This window comes from Lissotriton vulgaris, chromosome 1_1 (genome assembly GCF_964263255.1).
Source record: "Lissotriton vulgaris chromosome 1_1, aLisVul1.2, whole genome shotgun sequence".
In the NCBI taxonomy this organism is placed as follows: domain Eukaryota; kingdom Metazoa; phylum Chordata; class Amphibia; order Caudata; family Salamandridae; genus Lissotriton; species Lissotriton vulgaris.
In genome coordinates this window covers 1,566,566,705-1,566,579,071 of record NC_141685.1, presented here as the reverse complement: position 1 = coordinate 1,566,579,071, position 12,367 = coordinate 1,566,566,705, and the positions used below count along the sequence as shown (strand labels likewise).

General features: G+C 43.9%; 2 protein-coding genes across 2 annotated transcripts in view; both read left to right on the top strand.

Moving 5' to 3' along the window:
* The window catches only part of SDHAF3 (succinate dehydrogenase complex assembly factor 3), a 54,607-nt gene extending 52,478 nt beyond the window's left edge, over window positions 1-2,129 (top strand). Inside the window, exon 2 of the mRNA XM_086918069.1 lies at window positions 1,998-2,129. The gene's annotated coding sequence lies outside the window, so the exon portion shown is untranslated. The remainder of the gene's footprint in view (window positions 1-1,997) is intronic.
* On the top strand, window positions 2,013-9,192 carry BBS10 (Bardet-Biedl syndrome 10). Its single transcript, XM_086918066.1, has 2 exons — window positions 2,013-2,206; window positions 6,866-9,192. The coding sequence occupies exons 1-2, from the start codon at window positions 2,013-2,015 to the stop codon at window positions 8,835-8,837; spliced, it is 2,166 nt and encodes a 721-aa protein (XP_086774192.1). The 3' UTR covers window positions 8,838-9,192.
* Window positions 9,193-12,367: the final 3,175 nt, after the last annotated feature.

Sequence of the window (12,367 nt, the reverse complement as noted above, 5' to 3'; positions counted from 1 at the left end):
AAATCTTCTCAGACGGCCGCCTATGTTAGGGGGGGTTTCACACCCCGCCATGAACGTCGGCTGTGCAGAGGCTCTGAACACCAGCTGGAAACCTGCTCCGTGCAGGGGTTTCCAGCCCACCTTTTAAAGCACCATATTATATGGGCTTCTCACTGGGAGACAGTGTGAAGATACTTTGTGACACTGGGTGCCGCCGTGTGTGTTAGCAGGTCTGAATGCCGCCTGAACATGTTCTTAATTTAGACAACAGACTACCAGCCAGTACCCATAAACCGAGGGGAAAAATCCGTCTAATTAAAAGACAGTCTGAAATACTAACAGGTGCGTCGCAAGAAAGGCAGAGAGGGCAGCGTCTCCCTTCGGGCGACCGCCTCCCTCTATCTATTTAAGGATACTTTTTGCAGTCCAGGACTTTAGTCTGATAGCCTAATGCTTTCTGGGTGTTATATTGTTTTGTTTCCATTTAACTTGGACTCACTCAAGTGAGTGATTATTAGGTGAAGAATGCAGGACTCGAGAAAGGGCCTGTAATGGCTTGAAGTGAGGTGGTCACCCTACACTGCACTCTGTCCTTACACTTACCTAACCTCACACCTAAATTAAGCCGCCCTATTTCTATGTTCCGTGCCTGCCAGAATGCCACTTGCACAACAGTCCCAGAAAGGCCTTGCTGCCTCCTCCCATTAAGGCACCCTTGCACCTGTTCTCTACCCACCCCCAAATATTCACCACCCATCCAGCCTTTCATTCACTCACTCATCCATACACCCTTTCATTCACTCATCCATCCACCCACTCGTCCATTTACTCGCTCATTCATCAATCTGCTAATTGCATTCTCCACTCGTGCGTTTGGTGACCTGTCCATGCATTCCTTCACCTTTCCATTTTCATCCATCCACCCACTGATCCATTGACAAGCAGAATTACGCCACAGTAACTGAGGGAAGCTGGTGCTGCTTTTCCCCACATGTACTTGTGCCGCTAGGACAGGGAAGCTTGCTCTGCTCCTGTCAGTCCTATTTTGTGCTTGAGGAAAACTGCTGTGGCCACTGTTCTGCTGCAGCTTTTCTGTCAGTTATTGCACTGGTTTTGGTTGGTTCTGCCTGTTCTGAGAGGGAGGAAAGCTTGTGCCGTTAATGTAACTGCTGTGCCTGCTCTTTGAAGAAGGAGAGCTTGCATGCTGATGCATGCACTGGAATTGTTTGTGTTTGTGCACTGCAGATCTGTGCTGTGCCTTTTCTGAGAGAGAAGACTGCTTCCACTGCTGATGCCTTGCTGCATCTATTCTGACTGGTTTGTCTTGGAAGGGAGCCTGCCCTGCTCATGCCATGCAGTACCTGTTCTGTGATTGAGGATAGCTTTCGCGGCTGCCATGTTCTGTGAGGGAGGGTAGCGTGCACAGCTGGTATGCTTTAGCTGCCCAGTCTCTGTAACTCACTGAAGCTAGAGAAAACCCTGTCACTGACCATACAGGAGCCAAAAGGACGATATATCTTGTTTTGAAAAGGGTGATACCCATATTATTCAGGATTTTTCTGTTACAAACATGTATTTTGGAGGGGGCAAGTTGCATTCCATATTCCCCCAGATTAACTCACCACTAATGCTTTTTGGTTCTGGAGTAGCGTGCTGCTCGCCTAGAAGCGCTTTGACGCCTCATCAGGGGTGGCAAGCGCTATATAAATGCAAACCTTTTCCCACCTCTATCCCTCCACTATCCTTCTCAATCCAAATAACAGACAAACATATCCACCGCTCAAATTAATTTCATATTTCACTATACAAATTTCGCCACTAATCCTTTATGGCTTTTGGAGTAGAGTGCTACTCGATGAAAAAGCACTTTGACGCCTCGTCAAGGGTAGTAAGCGCTATATAAATGCAATTACAATACAATACAATACCACTGTGAATTCATCATCATTATTTTGCATGTCTGTTTAGCTGACCAGTGATGTCCGAGTTAAAAGGGTGAGGCATTTGTGTTTTTTCAGCCTTTGTGAAGACAGATGCCGTGTGACGCAGTTCTTTTGGACCTGAGCACCGTTCTACAGATTGCTGAGTCACTGGAAAGCATTGTCTGTCGATGCTTCGGTCCTGATGGCGGTCAGGTGCTTTTCATCAAAGCCACCGGCGAACTCCTCATTACCAGAGATGGAAAAACGATTTTGGAGTCTCTGCTGCTTGACCACCCAGTAGCCAGGTAAATAAACTGCATCAGAGCATGAGAGAAAGCCTTGTGTGGGCTCAGGTGAAGCATAGATTTATGATGAGAGTCTCAAACCCCAGATCTCTTCAGCAGCACTCGTCTGTAAAATGGCAGCTATATATGTGAGGAAGAGCATGAAAAGAATCATGTGGATACTTGTTTCAGTTCATTCACCGTATGGCTTTTGCCTAGTCTTTGCTCTAATGGAGGGCGTGTCCCCAAGAATTCAGTTTAAGCAGCTTTTGCCAAATTGGGTTGGTTTGTTAGCAGATTTTTGGTTAGTCGGGAGAATCCAAGCAATAAACAAAGATGCCATTAAATTTAGCTTAACTTTTTTAATTTGTCCTGTTTCAAATATATAGGTCAACAGTCTGGCTATGCCTTCTGACAAATTGATGTGGGGTTGGTGTTTACTTTTCTTTCACTGACTGCACAGTGAGAGGAGTTTTTAAAGTGACTTACTTGACAATTTTGCGAAGTACAGGGAATGTGAAAGGAGCGGCTGTTGTTTTGTGTGCAACACACATAAAAATGTAAATACTTGTAAATGAACTGTATGCATTCAGCAGTTATAAAAGCAAACATTATGCACATATTTTTGTATTTCTGAAGTTTGATGGAAACAAAGACACTTTACTTGGTGATGCATAAATAATAAATATTTACTGAGCCCTGATTATCACACATATTTGTGTGCAAAATAGTTTTCTCAGTAAACTGTACGTCTGTGCAGAGTTAGAGGCCACTTCAATGGAAGATGTACTTTCTGTAAATCACAATGCGCTACCACACAATGCTTGTTACATTAAAAAATCGCCCTCACTCATGTCCATTAAACTAGGTTTATCGTTCTAAAATGTATTCAAGTTATTAAAAGTTTCGGAACCGCTGGTCTAGAGATTCATGACAGTTTGGTTTCTGAGGTTGCTATACCCATATATTCCCCCGCATTTGGAAGGTGTCACCGTCTTTTCAATCATATTCACCCCTCGTACAGCAACATGCCTCCATAGGCTTTAATGGGGTCACCCTCTTTGCAAACCTGCATCCCCCTCTAAAAATTCGACTTAATGTGATATTCCTCTTAAGTATCAGGCTTCAAACTCCTTTACGAGCCACCTGTTACTGAAAAGTTAAGCAGGCAAGATGTCTGTTACCCAAAGTTTTCACTGAGATGGAAAACGGGCCCTGGCCCCAAAATTAAAGTGGCCCCTTTGCAAATTGGGTAGTAAAAAAAGGTGCACATTTGTAAATTGACCTCCTTTAAACTTTTTAAGACTTGATGTCATGGTAGCCATTGAAGGGTGGGGAAATGCACACATTTGTGCTTGCTCCAGGCAATGTTTGGGAATATTAGGGAAATTCAGCAATGAGATTCACTATATTCCTTTATTATCAAAAAGATAAAAACATTGACACGTCCCTAATCTTCTCTGATATTGGTCCATGAATGCTGCCTTGGTGGAGAATAGCATTGGCACTCCATCTTTCTCAATGCCTCAATCTTGTCCCCCCCTTTCCTCTCAACAAGTACCACCTTCCACCTATATTGTCCCCTTCAAGCATAGCCTGCACGTTACTGAATATAGGAGTGGATGAGCCTTTTAACTTGTACAGTTAAAACGTCTTTGAAGAAATTCCAGTTTACTCTCACTTACCATGAACCATGTCTGTAGTATTCCCATATGTCAAACCTACACCCAATGAAATTACAATGTACTATCACTTGTCTTGGGGAATGGCTTTAGTACGCAGACTGTGCCTAATACTCCCAAATTCCTTTCTCTTTCTGCGGGGGATGGCTGCAGCATTTTAGACAAGGTTTGGCCAGCAGTCTGAGAACCCTACTTAGAAATGTTTTCCACCCTGCTCCTACATGGGTGCTGTGTTGCATCAAACAAGGGTTCTTTGGTATCACCTGGCCTCTCAGTATTGCTATAAGATTTACAAGTTCCATACAGATTTATTTGGGGAGGGGGAATAGTGGTACCAAGCGCCTTATGTAGATGATCTGCCTCTTGTGGGGCGTTTGATAAATGCTTATGCTACTCAATTGCTCAGTCAATGGTTGACTCAACAAACTTACTGCAACCTCTAGCATCACTAATTTCTCCAGAACACTCCCCCTCGCATATTTAATTACATTAAACACATTATTCTATACGTTCTGGTGCAAGGGCTTCAACAATAACTTAACAGTTCTCACAAGAGAAGGGGAAGACCCAATGCCCCCCGGGTAGAGTCAGACAGAGGGGCAAAGGATTACGAGGCCAGTTTATGATCTGAATATTTGGCAAGTTTCACTACACCCTTTTTAGGCTTTTTCTCCACGTCATCGTTTCCTTTTCTCCTGGGTGGTGGGACCTGGATCGGAGCTGTGCATCAGCGGATGGTTGAGCCTCCATTACCGCTGAGTTCCCAGAAGTTGTCAACCCCTACTTTTCTTCTCGTGATTTAAGAGTAACTTCCACTTAATGGTCTAGAGCCTTGCAGTAGACTCGCTGTGTGAGTGTCAGTTCCTAGGTCCAGTTCTTCTTCCACATTATGGAATTCCCCGTTTATGACCTCAACTTCTGAGGTGAAAAATTAAATAATGGATGGACACTTACGAGCAACCTTTGAGTCAGCCGGGCCAATAGTATTTGTAGATTTACGCTTTCCCATACTTACAGCTGCATTGCAGATGAAAGAGGGGTGGGACGGCGTCGCAGGATGGAAGAGGCACTTTTCGTGTGATGGAGGCGCCACCCCCCTTGGACTGCATCTCCTGGCGTGTGGGTGAGTGGGGGATGAAGTCCTCAAGGGCTGTTATGGTCCGTGGGGGTAGGAGACCCCAAGACTGCTCACTGATGTGTCCCACCTGGCGGGATAACAGAGGTGCTTTTAGTGCGATGGAGTCCCGCCCCCTTGGGCTGCAGTCGCCAGCTGCGTCTCCTGGGACGAGGGTGAGTGGTAGTTGATGTCCCCAAGGGCTTTTCTGGTGTGTGGGGGTAGGAGACCCCAAGTCCACCCCAAAGCATTTGTGCAACCTAGAGACCCTGTGGAATTAGGGTGGTGTGGCTTGTTCTGATCCCGGCCTCTTTTCTTGCCTAGAATGCCCTGCAAAGTTCAACATATGAGTCAAGCAAACACTTATCCCATATGAAAGGGTAACTGGCCAAGGATTTAGGCTTTATGCGTGAAGGGCAATGGTGTGACCATGATATTCAAAGAATAAAATACCCTCCGTCATATGTTAATTGGATATTGCAAGCCACCTATAAGTTCTATAGTATTGTAAAGGAACTTTGTATGATCACTGAATCCGTTGGTGACTTGCTTTATCCTTGTAATGTACAGTATGGTATGGGCCAGTCATGTAATCCCTTATATTACATGGTCAAGTTATGTTTGTTATGACCATAACAAGATATTGTTTGCCAAACATTTACATGTTACTGGCTGCTCTAGTCGAACATTCACTGGTTGCAGTAAGATTCTTAAACATTGTTAAGTTAGCCAGTCGATGGACTTGGATGAAGCAGTCTTTTTAAAAACATCCATTTAATAAATTCTGAGGAACAGTTACAAACCAACTGATGCTGTTAGAACAATGTGGTCCCTTTCCCAACCCCCCCTCTCAAATTACCCCCAAACTGTCCCCAACAAATCACACTCACATCCCCAAACACTCTGACATGAACTCCATTATTTCTTTATCCTACAAAGACATTCATTATGAAAATAGCACAGAAAAATTCACCATAGAGCAAGACACCATTGAAAGTCACTGTACTGAAAGAGATGTAAGGCCCTCAACCTGGGGGCAATTTACCACAGATCCCTATTATCTCAATCTGTGTACAATAGCGGATAGTAAAACACAATCCAGAAATTGCCTATCTCTTTGTTCAAGTGTTTTGTAAGTCTTTCCATCGACATTGTGTCTCGCAAGGTCCAAAAATCTCATCTCCACAGAGAATCCCGACCGCCTGTTTCAATTCCTGGATCTTCCACAGGCTACAAAAGTTGATATTTCAGTCTCCACTATTCACCGCTTTCATTATGCAAACTAAACATCTGCTGCCGGAACAGGGACCCCTTCTGCCCCTTTAATTTAAGTATAGTTTCTTATCAAATGAGCTTAGTTGTTACATTATCACCGCCTTGCCTCCAGCAATCACCATTAACCTTTGAAGCCTGTTGCTGTTAAGAAGCATTTTTGTCTGCTGGCGAATGGGATCGATAATTTCTCTTTGAATAATTAACAAATAGAAAGCATGTTTTTTAGTTTAGGAAATTCAAATGAACAAAGGTAAATTATTCGATAGTATTATTTTGTATAGGGAGAAAACGCTGATCAGCAGGAAATGGGGAACCTTTTTTCTGGGCTTCACTTTTGTTGGGATCATAAATCCTGTAAATGAATGATAATAGTTAGCAGGTGTGATATCATTCATGTAAATTATGGGTTATGAAAGATCTGCAATGTGTTTAATAACAATAGCCAAACGTGCAATACAAATCTCATATTTGCAAGCTGAAAGAGCAGCTTAAAAAGGCATGTTCACCTCTGACAAACTGTCTTTTAACTAATTGTGAACTCGTATAGTGTGATAAGAAACACTTTTACAGGTTATTTTCTCAGTTTTGTTGTTTTTCTTCTCCTTGCAGAATGATAGTGGGGTGTGCTTTGAAGCACTGTAGTGCAACTGGAGACGGCAGCAAGTCATTCATCCTACTGCTCTGCGATGTAATGAGAGGACTCGAAAGCCTTGTTCATAAAAATGAAGGTGGACTGTTTTGTGGGCCAACAGTAAAAGGGACAAAGCATCGAAAACACAGCCATACCCTCAAAAAAATATGTCGCTCCCTGCTAAGGTTTCAGATTGATGTGCTGGAGAAGATCATTGGGCGCCACCTCCGTAAGCAGTTCCTGTCTGTGTTTTCCCCATCCACCAAAAAAGCTGAATTGTCCAAAGATTCTCTGACGTTAACTTTGGGAGCCTACTTCTCTGGAAAAATTGGAACAATTAATCAGAAATTCATTACCGAAATGGCTACTGACTTTTTCATCAAGTGTGTTGCCAGTGGCCATGACATGGAAGACGCGGTGAGATTATTGGATGAGTTCTTCTTTGAACTTCACACCCCTGTTTTTGGCCTTCCTGTGGCAAGGTCAAGGGTTCTTTCTGGGATCGTGCTCCACAGAGACTTTTCCGTGTTCTGCCAAGCGGAGGGAGACCTTAGGGGACTCGTTGTAACAGAACCGGTCCAGCCTGGCCTTTCCACCACCGGTTTTGACTTGGCAGTCAACTCTGGAGCACAGTTTCTTCGCTTTAAGGACGGGCTGACCAAAAGAACAGAAGGTTTCATTAAACATCTTCAGAATAATGGTGTGAACCTTATTTTGTCCAGTGTCAAGCAGTCGGAAACCGCTCTTTACTATTGCAGAGTATATGGGATCTCGCTTGTAGACTGCCTTTCAGCAGAAGAAATCTCTCTCCTCTGTAGAGTCACCGGGGTATCTCCTGAATACAAAACCTCCTGGGAGAGGTCAGAAGGCGAGGTCACGGAAACACTCAAAGCATCATTCTGTCGTCCAATTCTTCTCGGCTCCCGCAGGTATGTGCATCTGGGTGTGGTCAGCACTGGTGCCTTTGAGCCACACTGTGTGGTCCTCTGTGGACCAGTGAAGGGCCTCACCGAGCAACATGTCTCAGCTGTCCATGGAGCAGTTAAGGTGGTACGGCAGCTGTTCAAAGAGCTTGATGCCATCTGTAACGAAGATCCAGATGAGGAAAAGCAGACAAGTGACCAATGCTTCAGACATGGAGATGTTTTCTCTCATTTTGACATGCAGCTGAAATGCCACAACAAACAGAAAGAAAGACAATACATAGACTCTTCTACAGGGAAGGATGTTGATCATGTTGAAAATGGAACAAATTTGCAAAACATATCCAGAGAGAAAGTTACTTTGAATGTTGAATCTGAAAGCAAGGAAACACTTCCCAAAGCGCTGCACACAGGCTCCAGCAACAACTGTGCCGGCAACCCATGCACTGAATTCCAGGCTGAACAGGGTATGCAGGGAAATATTGGGCAAGGAGAAAACTCAGAAGAAGACAATATCACATTGCACCTTACTCAACAGTTGAGCAGCAACAGGGCCTGCCGGGAATCAACCCAATGTCAAGCAAAGTCTTTGCAAAGTGATGCCTGTTACAGTGGGTGTTACAGAGCTCATGAGTCATTCATACCAGCCGGGTCAGTCATGCCAGTTGGAGGAACATTTGAGATCCTATTACATTATTACCTAAATCAATATGCAGCACAAAGCAAACATTCCGAGCTTGCACAGGTCACCACATTATTTGCAAACGCACTGTTAGGTATTCCAAGAAGCCTTCACCGGATCCCCAAAGGAAATGCACAATTTCTGCAAACCTACACTGCGACAATCAATGCCGTGCGTTTGAGCAAGCCAGTGCTTGTGAATCAGAAAGGCTTGGAGTCTGTCTGCTGTAAATACCAGCTGCTGGCGTCTGTGCTCCATTGCGTTGCGAGCCTGGTGACAGTTGAATCAGTGATTGCCATTAAGAAAGAGCCTCAAAATATAGATGATAGTGAATCTGAACTATGAATTGGAAAGTCGTAATTGCTTTGTTCCATACACATTGCAGCCTTCCTTGGGTTTCCAGCTCTTGCTTCATGTACAGGTGCATAACAATTCTCAGTGTTGTATGCACACAACAGTGGCAAAATTAAATCTCTTTCTGTTTTAAATATATGTTTACTGGCCGGTAAAAAAAACACCTACTTTTATTTTCTTTATGCTGTACAAGGTTTTTAATACCATTGGGAATATCAATTTATCCATGAGCATCTCTTGGCAAAATAAGCTCAATAGCATTGAAAATGGATTTCTAACTTACTTGGGACGACGCATTTTCTTTAAGAGATAAGGATGTTAAAATAAAGAATACACATTTACAAAATATGATTGCATAAAAGGCATAGTCTCATAGATAATCAATTGTATTGCATTGTACCCATTATATTGCATGTGTTCTATCATATGAGAAAAAATATCACATCAACCTAACCTCTACTTCGCAAGGTAAGTCTTAGTGAGTAGACGTGGCGTTAGCAATAGTAATTGTATACTTTCCTTGATAATGCTGTGGATGTGATTTTTTTGCAGAGGGATATCAACAACTTACATGACACAATATCATACAAACATAATCCACAGTCCAGAATTTGAAGTTTTTCACATATCACTCAAATCTAACCTTTAAACTGTGACCTGCAGGTCTCTTGCAAACTTTGTGTCGCCAGGGGTCGCAGGAGCCTCCACCCCAGGCTGCCTGTATTCAGGAATCAAAGTTCTGACAAATGTGGTATTAAGTGCAAATTCATTTCCGACCAGGTTCCTTTATACTCTCACTCATCTCCTGACCTGTTTCTGTCGAATACTGTATGCATTCTGAGCATGGTAAGACTGCAAGAACGCTGTCGCCGACCCTCGCCGCCATTGACTAATCCCATCCAAGTTTATATTGGTCCTTAATGTCTGCTTCTCATGCTGGTGAAGTTACAGTTTGTGCTTCCAGTTTTACTGCTTCCGAGTCCATAATTTGTTTTTCTTTCGACCAACCCTGGAGGCCTTCTGCAGTCTTAAAATACGTATGTCTTGGTCCTGTGTCTATATGTGCGAACTTGCTTTCAGTTCTTGCACATTTTTAAAGAGCCCATTGTCTCAATAACGGCAGCGCCTACCTAGGAATGTCATTGCCCAGCACCCTAGGGTACAGGATACCAGGGCATTAGTTACCTACCTATCTATATTCTACAATGCCAAAATACCACCTGAGGCCACATAAGAGCAGTTGACAGATGGCAGGGACCATTGGCATGGTCTTCCGTGGCAGCCAGCAGTATTGCAGCTCCTATAACTTGTTCTGATGGGCAGTGCTGAGTAAAAGCCCTCTAGCCTGCAAGACTTAAAATATCCTTACTCCTAGTACTAAACCCAGACTTATGTTTACAGTGTATTATATAAGGATAATAATTTGTAATGTAATGCTATGGACTGTTTGCGTATTATTTTTGAAGTACGTCAGAGCAGAGACAAGGCTCCGCTCTACGCCACATTTGCAGGAGCAGCACAAGCAGCCCTCAGACCAGGATGAATTTGCGATTTAGTTCAGGCTCCTGGAATGCACTGTGTGGGGTGTTTCTGCTCTGGGGTTCAGTGGGAAGGAACCCCATAAGGACACACGATGTTGGACTGAAGAGCAAGGGATGATTGTACAGATGGAGAGGAGCTGGTAACGATGTGTCAAAGAAACCGGTGCAGAAAGGGAGCAAGACAGGGAAGGCAAGGCAGACCCAAAGAGTACAAGCACAAAAAGGAACCAATGACTGGGGAAACACACGCGGTCACCATTAGGGGCGTATGCAGGTAGGACTCAAAAATTCTCACACAATACAACTCAATGTCGTAAATATATATCACTCCACGAGCCCTGTGGAAAGAGGGCAGCGGAAGCTATTCTGTATCTGGACTCCAGGGCACAAACAATGATCATCTTTCTATACACGAGAGAACCCAATGGGTCCAGGTGGAAACACGATGGAGAGTCCTAAAAAAAAGAGTAACATCACATTGTCAAGGCACTTTAGACTAAATGAAAGACAAGACAACGGATATGGCAGAGTGTGCCCCCTGGATTCCTAAAAACACACGCAAGTGGGGGCAAAATAGTATATATAACTTAAAAGCCTAAAGGGATACAGATACAAGGTGTGCATCACAGGTAAGACAGAAGAAACAGGAGCACAAGCATGGGATGCGCAAGACAAAAGGGCAGAATGGGAGACAGAAGAGAGCAAGTCAAAAACAAGGAGCCTACGACTGTAGCAAGCTCGCACGAGCAGTATATCAAGGTAAAGCCGCAGAAGGAGCGAGGCAGGACACACATACTGTGACAAATCTGCAGCAAGTTGGACAGGAACATGGCGCAGTCTTTGATGGAAGCAAGTTGGGAATGGTGCACCAAACCGGCAACAAGAGTTCCAGCACACTGAGGTTTATCGAACAATGCAGGAATAAGGATGTCTAGGCATTGAGGGCGTCCTGTAAGCCCTGGGACAGTCGCATAACTGTGCTAGTCAAAACAAGTCACAGGTATTTGTATGCCTATTTCCTCATAAGGCCGGTAAAAGAGTGTTGAAGAATCTTAAGACGTGTGCTATTGCTCAGAGTTTGCCAGGTTTTTGTGAAGATGTTAAGTGCATTCTGCGACTTGTAGTCCTTGAAAACAAATGTAGATTTTCCAGTGTGTCCAATACTAGAATGATCTGTAGGAAGTAGTCTTATTGGGGTTTTGAGCAAGTTTCCTTGATGGTTTCTGGTCTGCAGCTGTTAATGTACAGCATCCCCAAAAGGCAAAAGGGTGCAATTGTAGCATTCTCCTGTATGCCTATAGCGTATTAAACTGAGACCAATGCAATTCCTAACTACAATTAATTTTACCATTTACATTTGTTTGTGTAAAGTGCCAGCGGCCATTTTACAGGGCCTCCGTGCACTTTAGAGTGTGGGTACACACAACGATTGTCGGGTAGTATGATAGTACTTTGCAGAACCTTATAATGTTGAGCCAGATAGCAGAGACAGACTGGAAGAAAAAAATCAGCCCAGGCAAAAAAGTTGACCCCTGCTCCTCACTGCAGAAGGCTGCACCTAAAATGGAAGAATAGAAGTATGGTTGAGTCATGACAACCCACCGAGCTCTGAAACTAGCCCTCTAGCCTCCAACCTACTGGGGAAACACCAACTTCGTGGAATGGGCAGTTTGGCTTTGCTGGGTAGTCCTTCAGATAATGATTCAGCTTACTGCAGAGGCCATCATTAAATGTATCCCAAATGACAAAGCATTAAAAGAACAGAGTTCTTCCAGTCAAGAGAAAGAGGACGCTGGTCTTAGGCATCTGGCCTGCCTAGGATTCTGCATATGGCCATGTCTGAACTAGGGTGGTGTGGAGTGCAAAAGCGATGGATTTAGGCCCAGATCTCTGTACTGGGGTGAATGTATGACATTGTTCTGCATTCTGTCCATCAATTGTTTTTGCATTTGTCACCCTGAGTGGGTTGGGTATGCTCAG

Coding starts and splice junctions, on each gene's coding strand:
- BBS10 (XM_086918066.1), top strand. CDS start 2,013: ATGCCGTGTGACGCAGTTCTTTTGGACCTGAGCACCGTTCTACAGATT. Junction 2,207..6,865: donor CTTGACCACCCAGTAGCCAG/GTAAATAAACTG, acceptor TTCTCCTTGCAG/AATGATAGTGGGGTGTGCTT.